The sequence below is a fragment of the Glandiceps talaboti genome, chromosome 7 (genome assembly GCF_964340395.1).
Source record: "Glandiceps talaboti chromosome 7, keGlaTala1.1, whole genome shotgun sequence".
Classification (NCBI taxonomy): Eukaryota; Metazoa; Hemichordata; class Enteropneusta; family Spengelidae; genus Glandiceps; species Glandiceps talaboti.
The window spans coordinates 24,586,689-24,609,041 of NC_135555.1; the positions used below are offsets into that span (position 1 = coordinate 24,586,689).

The window sequence follows — 22,353 nt, forward strand, 5'->3', positions numbered from 1 at the left end:
AGTGTAATAGGGTACTGTTATTCAACTATACTAGACTAAGTGTACTAGGGTACTGTTATTCAACTATACTAGACTAAGTGTACTAGGGTGCTGTTATTCAACTATACTAGACTAAGTGTACTCGGGTACTGTTATTCAACTATACTAGACTAAGTGTACTAGGGTACTGTTATTCAACTATACTAGACTAAGTGTACTAGGGTACTGTTATTCAACTTTACTAGACTAAGTGTACTAGGGTACTGTTATTCAACTATACTAGACTAAGTGTAATAGGGTACTGTTATTCAACTATACTAGACTAAGTGTAATAGGGTACTGTTATTCAACTATAGTAGACTAAGTGTACTAGAGTACTGTTATTCAACTATACTAGACTAAGTGTAATAGGGTACTGTTATTCAACTATACTAGACTAAGTGTAATAGGGTACTGTTATTCAACTATAGTAGACTAAGTGTAATAGGGTACTGTTATTCAACTATAGTAGACTAAGTGTACTAGGGTACTGTTATTCAACTATACTAGACTAAGTGTAATAGGGTACTGTTATTCAACTATACTAGACTAAGTGTACTATGGTACTGTTATTCAACTATACTAGACAAAGTGTACTAGGGTACTGTTATTCAACTATACTAGACTAAGTGTACTAGGGTACTGTTATTCAACTATACTAGACTAAGTGTATAACATCATTTACCTCTGCTATTACTATCTAATTTATCTAAAACAGCAAAATTCTGTTAAAAGTTATACTGTGATTTCATCAACAAGGAACAATTGCACACTCATTTGCATACATATATGTATTTATGGTATTGCACTTTAGTTCAATTACTAACAATATGCAAATAATGACAACTGGTACATAATTACATATTAATTATTATACAGATACAATCTGAATATGAAACTGACCTCCTCCTTCCCTTTGTGGTTTCAACACATACTTATCAGGATCATCCATGGCCCTTTTCACAGTGTTATCACCCTCCTCTCCCTGTACAAACAGAAATAAACTAAATGATAAAATTTTAACACGTCTAGCTTAGATTCCACCATGCATGACAATTGTATATGTCTATTTCCACCATGGAGGCTCTATGGTTTCCCCTTCTACTATTTGCATACTCATTGCTCAGTGACATCTCTCCTAAAATAAGACATTTTATTTTGTACGATTTACAACTAGTTGATTAGTATTGGTAATATCAATTAATAAAACCACCAATGGCGTTGTAGCACAACTGTACAGTTTTTAAAAATGTTTATCCATATGGTAGTCCATGCTAACAATAAGTGTTCATTTGGTGAATGACTATCCAGTTGCCTATCCAACCATGTTGTTATCTTTATGATATATGCTATCATTTGGCTGTTGCTATGGATGTGGTCTTGTTGCTAGGCATATTTAGATATATTTTTTGAATGTTTATTCAAGTGTCTATTAATCCCCATTGTTATCTTTGCAATTTAAAGTGATCATTTGGCTGTTGCTATGGGCGTGGTCTTGTTGCTAGGCACATTTGCATACATTTTTTTGAATGTTTATTCAATTGTCTATTAATCCCCTTTGTTATCTTTGCAATATATGTGATCATTTGGCTGTTGCTATGGGCGTGGTCTTGTTGCTAGGCACATTTGCATACATTTTTTGAATGTTTATTCATTTGTCTTTTTATTCCTGTTGTTATCTTTGCAATATACATGATTATTTGGCTGCTGCTATGGGCGTGGTCTTGTTGCTAGGCAATTTTACATATATTTTTTGAACATTTATTCAATTGTCTATTAATTCCTGTTGTTATCTTTGTGAAATACACGACAGTTTGGCTGTTGCTATGGGCGTGGTCATGGTTGCTACGGTATTTGCATACATTTTTTGAATGATTACTCATTGGCCTACCAGATGATGTTGTTATTTGACCAAAATATACTGCCATTTGGTTGTTGCTAAGGGCGTGGTCATGGTCGCTAGGGCCAATTTTGTCGAAATGTTTTGAAGAATAACACTCAGTAACATCTCACCAAGTTTCAGACTTGGTGACCAAGTACTTTTTGAGATATAAGTTTTTGACCAAAAATGAACATTTTTACACCTAATTTGCATATCACTCATGGAATCATGGTCTGCTTAATATTTCTTTGTCCATACATCCCTAGATACATTCCCATTAAATTTCATCCCAATCTGCTCAGTAGTTTGGAATTATAGATTTTTAACCAAAAAGACACATTTTTAGCCCTAATTTGCATATCACTGATGGAATCATCCCGTCATGATCAAATCTTACTTTACACCCCCTTAAAAATGTTCCCACCAAATTTCACACCAATCTGCCCAGTAGTTTCTGAGTTTAAGTTTTTTGACCAAAAATCACATTTTTGACCCAAATCACACACCTGTGATGCGATCATTTTGATTTGAACAATTTCCCAACTAGACACCCAAGGTAATGGACCCACCAAATATCGTGGCAATCGGTTCAGCGGTTTTTGACTTTAAGTTGTTTACACACACACACAGACAGACAGACAGACAGACGCCGGGCGATCCCTATAGCACTACTGAACCTCAGTTCAGTTGTGCTAAAAATGAAAAGAAAAGATTTTGTTAATAGACATTGAAGATATGGGACAGTACAATATGACTGGTAAATTGGAAATGAATGCAATGTTTTGATTTGTCTACTCTGAATGCGATGTTTTGATTTGTCTACCCTGAATGCAATGTTTTGATGTGTCTACCCTGAATGCGATGTTTTGATTTGTCTACCCTGAATGCAATGTTTTGATTTGTCTACCCTGAATGCGATGTTTTGATGTGTCTACCCTGAATGCGATGTTTTGATTTGTCTACCCTGAATGCAATGTTTTGATGTGTCTACCCTGAATGCGATGTTTTGATGTGTCTACCCTGAATGCAATGTTTTGATTTGTCTACCCTGAATGCAATGTTTTGATGTGTCTACCCTGAATGCGATGTTTTGATGTGTCTACCCTGAATGCAATGTTTTGATTTGTCTACCCTGAATGCAATGTTTTGATTTGTCTACCCTGAATGCGATGTTTTGATGTGTCTACCCTGAATGCAATGTTTTGATTTGTCTACCCTGAATGCAATGTTTTGATGTGTCTACCCTGAATGCGATGTTTTGATGTGTCTACCCTGAATGCGATGTTTTGATTTGTCTACCCTGAATGCAATGTTTTGATGTGTCTACCCTGAATGCAATGTTTTGATGTGTCTACCCTGAATGCGATGTTTTGATGTGTCTACCCTGAATGCAATGTTTTGATTTGTCTACCCTGAATGCAATGTTTTGATGTGTCTACCCTGAATGCGATGTTTTGATTTGTCTACCCTGAATGCAATGTTTTGATGTGTCTACCCTGAATGCGATGTTTTGATTTGTCTACCATGAACCTTGATCAGTCTTGTTGTAGTGGTCCCCAACTCTGGAGTTCTTATCCCATTTTATTTGTTCTTTTGAATCAGACACTAAAGGGATATTTGGATTCATCAATATACGTATGACTACTGTTCCGATCACATGTGATGAGCTATATTGTGCCACAAAGTAATTCTTTCAGTCTTTTGTCCTTAGGGTGCATTAACAATGTGTGCAGAGTGTTACTAGGCTGGTGGTACAAATTTACACTGTGAGGCTAAGAAACTCTGAACAGCTGTTGAAAGAATCAGTAAATATGATAGTCCAACTATGAGCAGGCTAGATAGGGAGTTACTGGTAGTTGGTTTGATCTTTCTTGGTTGTATATATTATTGAAAGACCAAGGATACCAACTACCATCAATTTATGGACAATTTTATTCTGCCACTTTTGGATAGAAACATTAAACACTGAATAATTTAACCATTGTATGATCAAGGTAGATGGATCGAAACATCGCATTCGTTTCCAATTTAAGATTCCAGAGGAATTATATTGTTTTGTACAATTGATTCTTTCATTCTCCATTGAAGGTATGTTTAAATGTGAATAAGCTAACCAATAATCATTGGGGCAGTACCAGTGGTCAGCTCTGGGTAGGGGTATACACATTATAACATAATTACCTACCACGTCTAGAGAATACAAACCAGCAAACATGTCCCTAACATAATTACCTACCATATCTAGCGTATACAACCCAGCAAATGTGTCCATCCATTATAGCATAATTACCTACAATACCTAGTGTATACAATCCAGTAATTGTGCCCATAACATAATTACCTACAATACCTAGTGTATACAATCCAGTAATTGTGCCCATAACATAATTACCTACAATACCTAGTGTATACAATCCAGTAATTGTGCCCATAACATAATTACCTACAATACCTAGTGTATACAATCCAGTAATTGTGCCCATAACATAATTACCTATCATATCAAACCAGCAAATATGTCCATCCATTATAGCATAATGTATACCTACCATATCTAGCATATACAACCCAGCAAATGTGTCCATCCATTATAACATAATGTATACCTACCATATCTAGCGTATACAACCCAGCAAATGTGTCCATCCATTATAGCATAATGTATACCTACCATATCTAGCGTATACAATCCAGTAATTGTGCCCATAACATAATTACCTACAATACCTAGTGTATACAATCCAGTAATTGTGCCCATAACATAATTACCTATCATATCAAACCAGCAAATAATGTATACCTACCATATCTAGCGTATACAACCCAGCAAATGTGTCCCGAATCCTTTGTACTGATGTTACTGGATCTGGAAAATAATCCTGGAATCTTTCCACAGCTCCAGGCTGGGATAATTCTTGTTGAACTTTCTTAGTTCCAGCAAGATGATAGACAATGGATGGACATTTGATAGCAAGAGATTTCTCTAACATTAACCGTGTTTCCCACTCCTGAAAGGAAAAGAAATGAGAAAGAAGTTAAGTTAAAGTTAAAACTATATATTTACTAAAGATTATTTGTTGCCATTGACTAGGTGAGTAGATTAATTGAATTAATTATCATTCAACTAAAGGCACAAATGATATCATACCTCTCACATGCCACATATAACGTCACTAAGTCACTGTAGAGATCAACTCTATAAACACTGCAAGTTAAGCAAATTTTATTTCATATTCTGTGATTAAAATCATATGTAATAAATTACATATAAATTGATTTAATTAATATTTAATGTGTGTAAGCCAAAAAAGCTATGGTTTGGCCCTTACGAGGCATTCAGTTTAAATCTGGTTCTCACTTGAAATTAATTTCTTAACATGAATTATTAATACAACATCCTTACCTACTATGAAGTGTACTGGTGTGGTATGTAGCCATATCTGACGTTGACTAAAGTGTACTGGTGTGGTATGTAGCCATACCTTACCTCGTCTGATGTGTACTGGTGTGGTATGTAGCCATATCTTACGTTGACTGAAGTGTACTGGTGTGGTATGTAGCCATATCTTACGTTGACTAAAGTGTACTGGTGTGGTATGTAGCCATATCTTACCTTGTCTGATGTGTACTGGTGTGGTATGTAGCCATATCTTACCTTGTCTGATGTGTACTGGTGTGGTATGTAGCCATATCTTACCTTGTCTGAAGTGTACTGGTGTGGTATGTAGCCAGATCTTACCTCGTCTCAAGTGTACTGGTGTGGTATGTAGCCATATCTTACGTTGACTAAAGTGTACTGGTGTGGTATGTAGCCATATCTTACCTTGTCTGATGTGTACTGGTGTGGTATGTAGCCATACCTTATGTTGACTAAAGTGTACTGGTGTGGTATGTAGCCATATCTTACCTCGTCTCAAGTGTACTGGTGTGGTATGTAGCCATATCTTACGTTGACTGAAGTGTACTGGTGTGGTATGTAGCCATATCTTACGTTGACTGAAGTGTACTGGTGTGGTATGTAGCCATATCTTACCTTGTCTGATGTGTACTGGTGTGGTATGTAGCCATATCTTACCTTGTCTGATGTGTACTGGTGTGGTATGTAGCCATATCTTACCTTGTCTGATGTGTACTGGTGTGGTATGTAGCCATATCTTACCTTGTCTGATGTGTACTGGTGTGGTATGTAGCCAGATCTTACCTCGTCTCAAGTGTACTGGTGTGATATGTAGCCATATCTTACGTTGACTAAAGTGTACTGGTGTGGTATGTAGCCATATCTTACCTTGTCTGATGTGTACTGGTGTGGTATGTAGCCATATCTTACCTTGTCTGATGTGTACTGGTGTGGCATGTAGCCATATCTTACCTTGTCTGATGTGTACTGGTGTGGCATGTAGCCATATCTGAAGTAAACAACACCAATTTCATAACTATCTCTGTAAACAAGATAAAAAAGAGAAAGAGAAAAGTTTTTAAAAATACTATTTCGAAAGGAAAGGTAAACTGCAAATTGTTGTAAACTAATCTGACTACAATGCTGAAATAGATTTTCACAAAACATCACAACAATGTGCATTATGATGGATTTGTTGATGACAATCACTCACATAAATAACTTGTTGTCTTGAATGGTTGCCCTCTCGATGACATCACAAAACCTTCTTCTAAGTACAAGTACAGATTTACCAAGTTCTTGGATGCTATATTCCAGCCATCTTTGGTCAAAAATATTTTGTGAGACATCTTCAATCAAAAATATGATGGCTGCCCTGGAATGAAAAGAAACCAAAATACCGCCAGTGGCATTGTAGCACAACTGTACAGATTTTAAAAATATTAATCCATATGCTAGTCCATGCTAACAATAGGTGTTCATTTGCTGAATGACTATCCAACCATGTTGCTATCTTGCGATATACGTGATCATTTGGCTTTTGCTATGGGCATGGTCATGTTCCTAGATATATTTGCATACATTTTTTGAATGTTTATTCATTTGTCTGTTAATCCTCTTGTTATTTTCGCAATATATGTGATCATTTGACTGTTGCTATGGGCATGGTCTTGTTGCTAGGCATATTTGCATACATTTTTTGAATGTTTATTCATTTGTCTGTTAATCCTCTTGTTATCTTCACAATATATGTAATCATTTGACTGTTGCTATGGGTGTGGTCATGGTTGCTAGGGATATTTGCATGCATTTTTTGTTTACTCACATGCCTACCAGATGATGTTATTTGACCAAAATATACTGCCATTTGGCTGTTGCTAAGGGCAAGCCCATGGTTGCTAGGGCCATTTGTGTCAAAAAAAATTGAAGAAAATCTGCAGAATAACCACCTCGAATAACACTTCTAGAAACATCTCACCAAGTTTCAGTCTCACTGACCGAGTACTTTTTGAGATAAAAATTGTTGACCAAAATGCACATTTTTACACCTAATTTGCATATTACTGATGATATCATTATATTCTTAATATTTCTTCATCTATACACCAACAGATGCATCCCTGTTAAATTTCAGCCTAATCTGCTGGGTAGTTTTGGAATTATAGGTTTTTGACCAAAAAGACACATTTTTAGCCCTAATTTGCTTATTACTAAGGGAATCATCATGTCATGAACAAATCTTACTTTACACCCCCTAAGAATGTTCCCACCAAATTTCACACCAATCTGCCCAGTAGTTTCTGAGTTTAAGTTTTTTTTTTACCAAAAATCACATTTTTTGACCCAAATCACACACCTGTGATGCAATCATTTTCATTTGAACAATTTCCCACCTAGACCCCACAAGTAATGTCCCCACCAATTACCAAGGCAATTAGGTTGGCAGTTTTTGAGTTTAAGTTGTCCACACACATACACAGACAGACAGACAGACAGACAGACAGACAGACAGACAGACAGACAGATAGACAGACAGACAGACAGGCGGACAGACACCGCTCGATGCCTATAGCACTACTGAACCTACATTGTAGTTCAGTTGTGCTAATAAAAGCTTGTTGTTGATAGTTTTGTTACTTATCACATATAAAATTTAGTCTATATTCTATCACATTTTCTATTTTTATCATCACACCATTCTAATGCACCACACCACACCACACCACACCACACCACACCACACCACATCACACCACACCATTCTAATGCACCACACCACACCACACCACACCACACCACACCATTCTAATGCACCACACCACACCACATCACACCACACCATTCTAATGCACCACACCACCTCACACCACACCACACCACACCACACCACACCACCTCACACCACACCACACCATTCTAATGCACCACACCACACCACACCATTCTAATGCACCACACCACACCACACCACATCACATCACACCATTCTAATGCACCACACCACACACCACATCACATCACATCACATCACATCACATCACATCACATCACATCACATCACATCACGCCACATCACATCACACTGCATGATATGACATCCCATATCACATCACATGAAATGACATTACATTGCATCACATCATATCACATCACAGAACATCGCATTATAATTTATATCACATCACAACATCCTGTCACATCATATCACAGGACATCACCTTACATCTGTCATCACATCACATCAAATCTCATCACATCACATCAAATCACACAGCACCAAAGAAAGACATCACATCACATCAAATCACATGACATTACATTATATAGCATTGTATCAGTATCACAGAACATTGCATTGCATCATATATCATATCACATCACACCACAGCACATATCAAATCACATTTCATTACATTGCATTTTATATCATATTAACATCACAGTAGATTATGTGACATCACACTCTACAATGTACTGCAATACATAAAATCACATTTGTATTGCATTGCATTGCATTGTATTACATTGTATTGCATTGCATTGCATTGTATTGTATTGCATTGTATTGCATTGTATTGTATTGTATTGTATTGTATTGTATTGTATTATATTTAAGCAATAAACCATCTCTTAGGGATTGTAATCCAAGAGCTTTTGACCAGTGAACGAAATATATGCACAAGCAATAGCGAGTGCATATATTGAGTTCACTGGTCAAAACCGAGTGGTATACCATCCCCTGGGGTGGTTTATCGCTATTATATTATACCAGTATATTGAAAATATCAGAAACAAGATAAGAACTAACATTTTCTCGTTTCATATGTGCCCTGTGACTAATTTGCATAACAATAATGCTGCTTTCAAGACAGCTGATCTTGGCCTCAACCATGACATGAACGTCATGCAGCGATTGGATTTATTTTATCTGCTAGTTGCTTCTAGGGATAATCTGTACATTGATCAGCTCATTAAAAGTGCACAGTAATGAATAAACAACCTGTTTGACTCAAGGTATAAACTTGAAGTGGTTTATTGAATACAGCTTGCTTCGTGCCCGGCCGACTTTGCGACTCAGCGGAGTGAGACGATGCGATAGACATGCTGGCAGGTTGATATTTACAAATTACATGTATGTTATTTATATTGCTGGAAGTTACGTCAGTAGATTTTTGGGTTGTTGAGGATTTCCCTCTTGGATTGATGACTGATACTCTAGGACAGGATCCCAGACAAATTTCTATTTACATTAATGGTAAGTCGGCCAGTGTAAACTCTTACACTTGCTTTATTTTGCTATTATTATGACAAGACAACTTGTTTCCACTCCAGCTGAGACTAGCTAGATGGTACTAGAACCGATCACGTGCATGTGTTGACATTAGTAGGCAATGATTTGTACAAATACGTGATAGCTTGGCTGCTTTCGAAATTTCCTTCATAATTTCCCATACAATATTGTTTCATTGAGAAAATCCTCCTCTAACAATTCGCAGATTTCACTATCAGTATCACGGCAGACTACAATGTTCGTAGACGAACAGTCAACATCGAAATTTGGATGTGTGCCAACCATGCGTTATCGCTCATTTCATGATTTTAGATGTGCTAGTTCAATGTCTAGACCAATCAGGTCTCTCGATTTGCGCCATCAATATAGTGGTATAAAATATACATCACAATACATTACATTGGAATTATTCACATGAACTTCACATAAAATCATAAACAATGCAGTACATAATATCATTTTTAGTAAATAGCCTAGGCCTACCTTTCATTACCATACAGTTTCCATCCTTCAAACAAACCCTTGGCAAGACCCTCTACAGCTCTATTCTCTGGTAAGCTGGCTACTTTTTGTACTTCACCTAGATTTTGTAAATTGTACCTGTAATAATATTGATAAAATGAAAATTTGTTACTACTTCTATACCAGTATATATATATATATATATATATATATATATATATATATATATATATATATATATATATATATATATATATATATATATATATATATATATATATATATATATATATATATATATATATATATATATATATATATAGTTTTGGTAGTACTGGAACTCTTTCTTGGGTGTAACTCGGTGTTTCACGCATATTGCGATCATCAGACACTCTAGCTAGTAGTGAGTAATCTGAACATAGTGAGTGTCTGATGATCGCAATATGCGTGAAACTCCGAGTTACACCCAAGAAAGAGTTCCAGTACTACCAAAACTATTACGCTCTGCCACTGCGGTATAGAGCACTGTCTTATAGCAGATTGATACTCACCGAGTTATATATATATATATATATATATATATATATATATATATATATATATATATATATATATATATATATATATATATATATTACATTTTACACATATTGAGTTTATATATAAATGTATTGATGATATGAGAATGTATTCTTACAAAATTCTCATATCATTTCAATAACTAAGCTCCTGGAATCTTTTCAACCTATACCATTCAACAGGTGGGATGCCATACACTTGTAAAAACAAAATCCATGTCTTCTACGCCACAGAGGGCACCCTCCATTTTGGTAGTTCAGGTTCAAATATGCATAGCTTGATCATAACTGACAAACAATGTCTAAAATGAGCTTTTATGTCAAAAACATTTGATTTTTTTCTTCTTTTTTGTAGAGAATACAACATTTTGTATAATAAAATGTGAATGAAAATATGAATGTCTCCAGGATGGCATATTTTTCATAAATTTTTGTTTAGACACATGAATGTCATTACTGGGACAAGCCATTATCCAAGCAGGTTGACTTGTTATCAAAGAGTACCAATATTTACACATGTGATGATGGGCTCTTACATAACACAAGTAAACAGCTGTAAAACCTCTATTCGGCCGTCTGCATGGATTGCAATTGAGGCAAACCTTATCTCCGTCTTATATCAGTTGTTATCAATTTATTAGGCTATTATAAGTAACGCTACAAACAGCTTTAAAGATGCAAACAACTTTTATGACACCCGTTTTCGCCAGGCAAGCCCGCGGGTTTGTTGCACTTGGACCGCTAATGGCTTGTGAATGTCATGTAAAGGAGTACAAACATGAATATATATGATTGTTTTTATCAAAGGTAAGAGAAGACTAGTCTTACCCATGGAGTTGTGGTAGGTGTGATCCTAATCCTGCAAAGCTAGAAGCAATGGTATTGATTTCAATTTGTCGCAATTTTATTTCTTCCAGAGGGGTTTCCTTTCCCTTTGGTGAGTCAAGCATATAGTCAGCTCGTAGAAGTCCCAGCTGTATTGGCTGTAATGACATGAACTATATCATGAGTGCATGGAAGTCCTAGCTGTATTGGCTGTAATGACATGAACTATATCATGAGTGCATGGAAGTCCTAGCTGTATTGGTTGTAATGACAAGAACTATATCATGAGTGCATGGAAGTCCTAGCTGTATTGGCTGTAATGACATGAACTATATCATGAGTGCATGGAAGTCCTAGCTGTATTGGCTGTAATGACATGAACTATATCATGAGTGCATGGAAGTCCTAGCTGTATTGGTTGTAATGACAAGAACTATATCATGAGTGCATAGACGTCCTAGCTGTATTGGTTGTAATGACATGAACTATATCATGAGTGCATGGAAGTCCTAGCTGTATTGGTTGTAATGACATGAACTATATCATGAGTGCATGGAAGCCCTAGCTGTATTGACTGTAACTATATCATGAGTGCATGGAAGCCCTAGCTGTATTGACTGTAACTATATCATGAGTGCATGGAAGTCCTAGCTGTATTGGCTGTACATGTAACTATATCATGAGTGCATGGAAGTCCTAGCTGTATTGACTGTAACTATATCATGAGTGCATAGAAGTCCTAGCTGTATTGGCTGTACATGTAACTATATCATGAGTGCATGGAAGTCCTAGCTGTATTGGCTGTACATGTAACTATATCATGAGTGCATGGAAGTCCTAGCTGTATTGACTGTAACTATATCATGAGTGCATAGAAGTCCTAGCTGTATTGGCTGTACATGTAACTATATCATGAGTGCATGGAAGTCCTAGCTGTATTGACTGTAACTATATCATGAGTGCATAGAAGTCCTAGCTGTATTGGCTGTACATGTAACTATATCATGAGTGCATGGAAGTCCTAGCTGTATTGGCTGTACATGTAACTATATCATGAGTGCATGGAAGTCCTAGCTGTATTGGCTGTAATGACATGAACTATATCATGAGTGCATGGAAGTCCTAGCTGTATTGGCTGTAATGACAAGAACTATATCATGAGTGCATGGAAGTCCTAGCTGTATTGGCTGTAATGACAAGAACTATATCATGAGTGCATGGAAGCCCTAGCTGTATTGGCTGTATTGACTGTAACTATATCATGAGTGCATGGAAGCCCTAGCTGTATTGGCTGTAATGACATGAACTATATCACGAGTGCATGGAAGTCCTAGCTGTATTGGCTGTAATGACATGAACTATATCATGAGTGCATGGAAGTCCTAGCTGTATTGGCTGTAATGACAAGAACTATATCATGAGTGCATGGAAGTCCTAGCTGTATTGGCTGCACATGTAACTATATCATGAGTGCATGGAAGTCCTAGCTGTATTGACTGTAACTATATCATGAGTGCATGGAAGTCCTAGCTGTATTGGCTGTAACTATATCATGAGTGCATGGAAGTCCTAGCTGTATTGACTGTAACTATATCATGAGTGCATGGAAGTCCTAGCTGTATTGACTGTAACTATATCATGAGTGCATGGAAGCCCTAGCTGTATTGGCTGTACATGTAACTACATCATGAGTGCATGGAAGTCCTAGCTGTATTGACTGTAATGACAAGAACTATATCATGAGTGCATGGAAGTCCTAGCTGTATTGACTGTAACTATATCATGAGTGCATGGAAGTCCTAGCTGTATTGACTGTAACTATATCATGAGTGCATGGAAGTCCTAGCTGTATTGGCTGTACATGTAACTATATCATGAGTGCATGGAAGTCCTAGCTGTATTGACTGTAACTATATCATGAGTGCATGGAAGCCCTAGCTGTATTGGCTGTAATGACATGAACTATATCATGAGTGCATGGAAGTCCTAGCTGTATTGGCTGTAATGACATGAACTATATCATGAGTGCATGGAAGCCCTAGCTGTATTGGCTGTAACGACAAGAACTATATCATGAGTGCATGGAAGTCCTAGCTGTATTGACTGTAACTATATCATGAGTGCATGGAAGTCCTAGCTGTATTGGCTGTACATGTAACTATATCATGAGTGCATGGAAGTCCTAGCTGTATTGACTGTAACTATATCATGAGTGCATGGAAGTCCTAGCTGTAATGACATGAACTATATCATGAGTGCATGGAAGTCCTAGCTGTATTGACTGTAACTATATCATGAGTGTATGGAAGTCCTAGCTGTATTGGCTGTAACTATATCATGAGTGCATGGAAGTCCTAGCTGTATTGACTGTAACTATATCATGAGTGCATGGAAGTCCTAGCTGTATTGGCTGTAACTATATCATGAGTGCATGGAAGTCCTAGCTGTATTGGCTGTACATGTAACTATATCATGAGTGCATGGAAGTCCTAGCTGTATTGACTGTAACTATATCATGAGTGCATGGAAGCCCTAGCTGTATTGGCTGTTATGACATTAACAATATCGATTCATGAGTGCATTCACATCATATAAAATATTTTACCTACAATTTCCTCAGATTATTCTATCTGGATATTCAATTTAAACAATTTCCTCTAGTAGACATACTTCTCAACATTGTACACATCAACATATATAAAACAAAGTACATATTGACAACAAAGTTACAACAAATAAAAATCATAAAGAGGTATAAGACTTCCCTGAGATGGTGATCCATTGATATATACCTCTTTATAAGACTTACCTGAGATGGTGATCCATTGATATATACCTCTTTATAAGACTTACCTGAGATGGTGATCCATTGATATATACTTCTTTATAAGACTTCCCTGAGATGGTGATCCATCGATATATACTTCTTTATAAGACTTACCTGAGATGGTGATCCATTGATATATACCTCTTTATAAGACTTACCTGAGATGGTGATCCATTGATATATACTTCTTTATAAGACTTACATGAGATGGTGATCCATTGATATATACCTCTTTATAAGACTTACCTGAGATGGTGATCCATTGATATATACCTCTTTATAAGACTTACCTGAGATGGTGATCCATTGATATATACCTCTTTATAAGACTTACCTGAGATGGTGATCCATTGATATATACTTCTTTATAAGACTTACCTGAGATGGTGATCCATTGATATATACCTCTTTATAAGACTTACCTGAGATGGTGATCCATTGATATATACCTCTTTATAAGACTTACCTGAGATGGTGATCCATTGATATATACTTCTTTATAAGACTTACCTGAGATGGTGATCCATTGATATATACCTCTTTATAAGACTTACCTGAGATGGTGATCCATTGATATATACCTCTTTATAAGACTTACCTGAGATGGTGATCCATTGATATATACTTCTTTATAAGACTTACCTGAGATGGTGATCCATTGATATATACCTCTTTATAAGACTTACCTGAGATGGTGATCCATTGATATATACCTCTTCATAAATGTCATACAGCCTCTTGGTAAAATCATCTACTTGTATGGTACTAGAAATATGTACAAATCAGAATTATAGCAATTAGACTAATCGCTGTCAATCCTTTAATTGCTTTCTACTGTATATGATATAGGTATACATGACATGTAATATCAAACATGTATTTAGATTCCAATGTATGATAAAGCTTAAAGTGCTGACAATGTATTTATTGCTGGCAATAGTAAATATAAAGACCACTAAGTGAAAAAATCCAACAATAACAAGATTTCAGATTGTAGAGAATAAAAATGATGAAATTAATAATGAGTGGCAGCTGGTGGCTGGAATATTAATGGAATTTATTCTTAACAATGTAGATATTAAAAGCTTTAATATTAGCTTTATTTTACGGTTACTGTACTACTTTTCAAAATCAATCATTTTCTGTATCTGTATCTGTAGTTATTCCTGCGTACAAATATAAAAACTCATTTTGAGGACATTTTCACTGGTAAATACAAATATTACTCAGTAATAATAAAGTGATAGCAGAGTGCCAGTGTTCTATAATAAAAGACCCTAATGATAGCAGAGTGTCAGTGTTCTATAATAAAAGACCCTAATGATAGCAGAGTGCCAGTGTTCTATAATAAAAGACCCTAATGATAGCAGAGTGCCAGTGTTCTATAATAAAAGACCCCAATGATAGCAGAGTGTCAGTGTTCTATAATAAAAGACCCTAATGATAGCAGAGTGCCAGTGTTCTATGATAAAAGACCCTAATGATAGCAGAGTGCCAGTGTTCTATAATAAAAGACTCCAATGATACCAGAGTGTCAGTGTTCTATAATAAAAGACCCTAATGAAAGCAGAGTGCCAGTGTTCTATTATAAAAGACCCTAATGATAGCAGTGTCAGTGTTCTATATAAAAGACCCCAATGATAGCAGAGTGCCAGTGTTCTATAATAAAAGACCCTAATGAAAGCAGAGTGCCAGTGTTCTATTATAAAAGACCCCAATGATAGCAGTGTCAGTGTTCTATGATAAAAGACCCTAATGATAGCAGAGTGCCAGTGTTCTATGATAAAAGACTCCAATGATACCAGAGTGCCAGTGTTCTATAATAAAAGACCCTAATGATAGCAGAGTGCCAGTGTTCTACAATAAAAGACCCTAATGATAGCAGAGTGCCAGTGTTCTATAATAAAAGATCCTAATGATAGCAGAGTGCCAGTGTTCTATTATAAAAGACCCCAATGATAGCAGAGTGCCAGTGTTCTATAATAAAAGACCCCAATGATAGCAGAGTGCCAGTGTTCTATAATAAAAGACCCTAATGATAGCAGAGTGCCAGTGTTCTATAATAAAATACCCCAATGATAGCAGAGTGCCAGTGTTCTATAATAAAAGACTCCAATGATAGCAGAGTGCCAGTGTTCTATAATAAAAGACCCTAATGATAGCAGAGTGCCAGTGTTCTATGATAAAAGACCCTAATGATAGCAGAGTGCCAGTGTTCTATAATAAAAGACCCTAATGATACCAGAGTGCCAGTGTTCTATAATAAAAGACCCTAATGATAGCAGAGTGCCAGTGTTCTATAATAAAAGACTCCAATGATAGCAGAGTGCCAGTGTTCTATTATAAAAGACCCTAATGATAGCAGAGTGCCAGTGTTCTATAATAAAAGACCCTAATGATAGCAGAGTGCCAGTGTTCTATAATAAAAGACCCCAATGATAGCAGAGTGCCAGTGTTCTATTATAAAAGACCCTAATGATAGCAGAGTGCCAGTGTTCTATAATAAAAGACCCCAATGATACCAGAGTGCCAGTGTTCTATAATAAAAGACCCTAATGATAGCAGAGTGTCAGTGTTCTATTATAAAAGACCCTAATGATAGCAGAGTGTCAGTGTTCTATAATAAAAGACCCTAATGATAGCAGAGTGTCAGTGTTCTATTATAAAAGACCCTAATGATAGCAGAGTGCCAGTGTTCTATAATAAAAGACCCTAATGATAGCAGAGTGCCAGTGTTCTATAATAAAAGACTCCAATGATAGCAGAGTGCCAGTGTTCTATTATAAAAGACCCTAATGATAGCAGAGTGCCAGTGTTCTATTATAAAAGACCCTAATGATAGCAGAGTGCCAGTGTTCTATAATAAAAGACCCTAATGATAGCAGAGTGCCAGTGTTCTATTATAAAAGACCCTAATGATAGCAGAGTGCCAGTGTTCTATAATAAAAGACCCTAATGATAGCAGAGTGCCAGTGTTCTATAATAAAAGACTCCAATGATAGCAGAGTGCCAGTGTTCTATTATAAAAGACCCTAATGATAGCAGAGTGCCAGTGTTCTATAATAAAAGACCCTAATGATAGCAGAGTGCCAGTGTTCTATAATAAAAGACCCTAATGATAGCAGAGTGTCAGTGTTCTATTATAAAAGACCCTAATGATAGCAGAGTGCCAGTGTTCTATAATAAAAGACTCCAATGATAGCAGAGTGCCAGTGTTCTATTATAAAAGACCCTAATGATAGCAGAGTGTCAGTGTTCTATAATAAAAGACCCTAATGATAGCAGAGTGCCAGTGTTCTATTATAAAAGACCCTAATGATAGCAGAGTGCCAGTGTTCTATAATAAAAGACCCTAATGATAGCAGAGTGCCAGTGTTCTATAATAAAAGACTCCAATGATACCAGAGTGCCAGTGTTCTATAATAAAAGACCCTAATGATAGCAGAGTGTCAGTGTTCTATAATAAAAGACCCTAATGATAGCAGAGTGCCAGTGTTCTATTATAAAAGACCCTAATGATAGCAGAGTGCCAGTGTTCTATAATAAAAGACCCTAATGATAGCAGAGTGTCAGTGTTCTATTATAAAAGACCCTAATGATAGCAGAGTGCCAGTGTTCTATAATAAAAGACCCTAATGATAGCAGAGTGCCAGTGTTCTATAATAAAAGACCCCAATGATAGCAGAGTGCCAGTGTTCTATAATAAAAGACCCCAATGATAGCAGAGTGCCAGTGTTCTATAATAAAAGACCCCAATGATAGCAGAGTGCCAGTGTTCTATAATAAAAGACCCTAATGATAGCAGAGTGCCAGTGTTCTATAATAAAAGACCCTAATGATAGCAGAGTGCCAGTGTTCTATAATAAAAGACCCCAATGATAGCAGAGTGCCAGTGTTCTATAATAAAAGACCCCAATGATAGCAGAGTGCCAGTGTTCTATAATAAAAGACCCCAATGATAGCAGAGTGCCAGTGTTCTATAATAAAAGACCCTAATGATAGCAGAGTGTCAGTGTTCTATAATAAAAGACCCCAATGATAGCAGAGTGTCAGTGTTCTATAATAAAAGACCCCAATGATAGCAGAGTGCCAGTGTTCTATAATAAAAGACCCTAATGATAGCAGAGTGTCAGTGTTCTATAATAAAAGACCCCAATGATAGCAGAGTGCCAGTGTTCTATAATAAAAGACCCTAATGATAGCAGAGTGCCAGTGTTCTATAATAAAAGACCCTAATGATAGCAGAGTGCCAGTGTTCTATAATAAAAGACCCTAATGATAGCAGAGTGTCAGTGTTCTATAATAAAAGACCCCAATGATAGCAGAGTGCCAGTGTTCTATAATAAAAGACCCTACTGATAGCAGAGTGCCAGTGTTCTATAATAAAAGACCCCAATGATAGCAGAGTGCCAGTGTTCTATAATAAAAGACCCCAATGATAGCAGAGTGCCAGTGTTCTATAATAAAAGACCCTAATGATAGCAGAGTGCCAGTGTTCTATAATAAAAGACCCCAATGATAGCAGAGTGCCAGTGTTCTATAATAAAAGACCCTAATGATAGCAGAGTGCCAGTGTTCTATAATAAAAGACCCCAATGATAGCAGAGTGCCAGTGTTCTATAATAAAAGACCCCAATGAAAGCAGAGTGCCAGTGTTCTATTATAAAAGACCCTAATGATAGCAGTGTCAGTGTTCTATAATAAAAGACCCTAATGAAAGCAGAGTGCCAGTGTTCTATAATAAAAGACCCTAATGATAGCAGAGTGCCAGTGTTCTATTATAAAAGACCCTAATGATAGCAGAGTGCCAGTGTTCTATAATAAAAGACCCCAATGATAGCAGAGTGCCAGTGTTCTATAATAAAAGACCCCAATGATAGCAGAGTGCCAGTGTTCTATAATAAAAGACCCTAATGATAGCAGAGTGCCAGTGTTCTATAATAAAAGACCCTAATGATAGCAGAGTGCCAGTGTTCTATAATAAAAGACCCCAATGATAGCAGAGTGCCAGTGTTCTATAATAAAAGACCCCAATGATAGCAGAGTGCCAGTGTTCTATAATAAAAGACCCCAATGATAGCAGAGTGCCAGTGTTCTATAATAAAAGACCCTAATGATAGCAGAGTGTCAGTGTTCTATAATAAAAGACCCCAATGATAGCAGAGTGTCAGTGTTCTATAATAAAAGACCCCAATGATAGCAGAGTGCCAGTGTTCTATAATAAAAGACCCTAATGATAGCAGAGTGTCAGTGTTCTATAATAAAAGACCCCAATGATAGCAGAGTGCCAGTGTTCTATAATAAAAGACCCTAATGATAGCAGAGTGCCAGTGTTCTATAATAAAAGACCCCAATGATAGCAGAGTGCCAGTGTTCTATAATAAAAGACCCTAATGATAGCAGTGTCAGTGTTCTATAATAAAAGACCCTAATGAAAGCAGAGTGCCAGTGTTCTATAATAAAAGACCCTAATGATAGCAGAGTGCCAGTGTTCTATTATAAAAGACCCTAATGATAGCAGAGTGCCAGTGTTCTATAATAAAAGACCCTAATGATAGCAGAGTGTCAGTGTTCTATTATAAAAGACCCTAATGATAGCAGAGTGCCAGTGTTCTATAATAAAAGACCCTAATGATAGCAGAGTGCCAGTGTTCTATAATAAAAGACCCCAATGATAGCAGAGTGCCAGTGTTCTATAATAAAAGACCCCAATGATAGCAGAGTGCCAGTGTTCTATAATAAAAGACCCCAATGATAGCAGAGTGCCAGTGTTCTATAATAAAAGACCCTAATGATAGCAGAGTGCCAGTGTTCTATAATAAAAGACCCTAATGATAGCAGAGTGCCAGTGTTCTATAATAAAAGACCCCAATGATAGCAGAGTGCCAGTGTTCTATAATAAAAGACCCCAATGATAGCAGAGTGCCAGTGTTCTATAATAAAAGACCCCAATGATAGCAGAGTGCCAGTGTTCTATAATAAAAGACCCTAATGATAGCAGAGTGTCAGTGTTCTATAATAAAAGACCCCAATGATAGCAGAGTGTCAGTGTTCTATAATAAAAGACCCTAATGATAGCAGAGTGCCAGTGTTCTATAATAAAAGACCCCAATGATAGCAGAGTGCCAGTGTTCTATAATAAAAGACCCCAATGATAGCAGAGTGCCAGTGTTCTATAATAAAAGACCCTAATGATAGCAGAGTGCCAGTGTTCTATAATAAAAGACCCCAATGATAGCAGAGTGCCAGTGTTCTATAATAAAAGACCCCAATGATAGCAGAGTGCCAGTGTTCTATTATAAAAGACCCTAATGATAGCAGAGTGTCAGTGTTCTATAATAAAAGACCCTAATGATAGCAGAGTGTCAGTGTTCTATTATCCAGACCTGCATATTTGTATATATACATATTGTATACATGTACATTTTGTACCAATTTCAAGCCCAGCATACTGTACACTGTATACATGTAGTACCAATTTCAGGCCCAGCATACTCACAGTATACTGTATATATGTTGTTACAGTACCAATTTCAGGCCCAGCATACTCACAGTATACTGTATATATGTTGTACCAATTTCAGGCTAAGCATATTGTATACTGTATACTGTATACATGTTGTACCAATTTCAGGCAAAGTATACTGTATACATGATGTATGTACCAATTTAAGGCCCAGCATACTGTATACTGTATACAAATTTTGTACCAATTTAAGGCCCGGCATTCTGTATACTGTACATGCTGTACCAATTTCAGGCCCAGCATACGGTACATGTGTATACTGTATACATGTTGTACCAATTAAGGCCCAACATGATGTATACTGTATAAATATACAGTAATATATCTACATGTTGGACCAATTTCTGGCCCTGTATACTGTATACATGCTGTTACAGTATCAATTTAAGGCCCAGCATACTGTATATACCGTATACATGTTGTACCAATTTAAGGCCCAGCATGATGTATATTGTATACATGATTGTACATTTTGTACTTAGTAATATATCTACATGTTGTATCAATTTAAGGCCCAGCATACTGAATACTGTATATATACTAGTATACATTGTAACTACTGAGGCCTGGGGATGCTGTTTGCAGTGGCACTTTGATAGAATTGCATGCATGGATGCAATATCAATATCACACACAAAATAAGTTATATTTCGCCACAAAAATTCAATATTTAATTGATCAATCATTCCACCAAATAATAAATCAAACAATAAATTGATCGATCAATCAATCAATCAATTACATGATCGCAACACCCTATGCATAAACTGAGATAAAGTCAATAATCATTCTATTAAGGTAGAGGAGTATAATCAAGATTATGGTTCACCTTTTCAAAGCTGATTGAAGAAACTGTGTGTCTTGAGTTACCCCATGTAGCAATAAGTTGAAATCTCTTTGGACCTGAACAGCTTGATGAAATAAACACCGTGGTACGGGAGATGGTAGTAGTACATGTGGAGCATAACTAATGACTTCTGATGAATTGGGAGTATCTCTGGTTCTCATTATGATACCATGTACCAAGGCATAGTCTTTGTCTTTTATTACGACATCTTCAAGAATTGATTTCTCCAAAGGCAATGTTATACAATTGTCCATGATGGTATATGATATTCATCAGCTAGTTGGCAGGTCAGAGGTCAAGCTATACAAAGAAACAGATATTACCAAAATAGAAAGTTGTAATATTTGTGGGTTTACAATGCTGGTGAATTAATGCTAGTAAAGTGATGTTATAAATAGAGTACATGTACATGTACTAGGCTATGAAATATACCATTAGTTGGTCATGTTGATAGGCAGGAATGACTCAACAATTATTATTAAAGTGTCACAGGGTGAGTTTATTGGCTTTTTACTCAAGTAAAAGTACATTTAAAGAAAACACATTCCAGTATCATAATTTATGTCAATGCATGTCTTCTACATTACAATTGTCTTCTGTTAGAAAAGTTGGTTGCATGTATGAATTTCCTGAACATTTTTTGATACATATCATAAATTACGTCATCAGATCATTTATAAGTTATATCTTAATACCAGGT

General features: G+C 36.4%; 2 protein-coding genes across 2 annotated transcripts in view; both read right to left on the reverse strand.

Moving 5' to 3' along the window:
* Window positions 1-22,353, reverse strand: part of LOC144437867 (uncharacterized) — a 435,833-nt gene that overhangs the window by 259,662 nt on the left and 153,818 nt on the right. The window lies entirely within an intron of this gene.
* The window catches only part of LOC144437574 (glutathione synthetase-like), a 52,525-nt gene that overhangs the window by 26,037 nt on the left and 4,135 nt on the right, over window positions 1-22,353 (reverse strand). The window contains exons 2-9 of the mRNA XM_078126536.1: window positions 21,636-21,953; window positions 14,967-15,045; window positions 11,457-11,611; window positions 10,072-10,188; window positions 6,511-6,672; window positions 6,270-6,339; window positions 4,705-4,908; window positions 922-1,003 (exon numbers count right to left, since the gene is read on the reverse strand). Of these exons, the coding sequence (XP_077982662.1) occupies window positions 922-1,003; window positions 4,705-4,908; window positions 6,270-6,339; window positions 6,511-6,672; window positions 10,072-10,188; window positions 11,457-11,611; window positions 14,967-15,045; window positions 21,636-21,907 (1,141 nt within the window). The 5' untranslated portion in view covers window positions 21,908-21,953. The remainder of the gene's footprint in view (window positions 1-921; window positions 1,004-4,704; window positions 4,909-6,269; window positions 6,340-6,510; window positions 6,673-10,071; window positions 10,189-11,456; window positions 11,612-14,966; window positions 15,046-21,635; window positions 21,954-22,353) is intronic.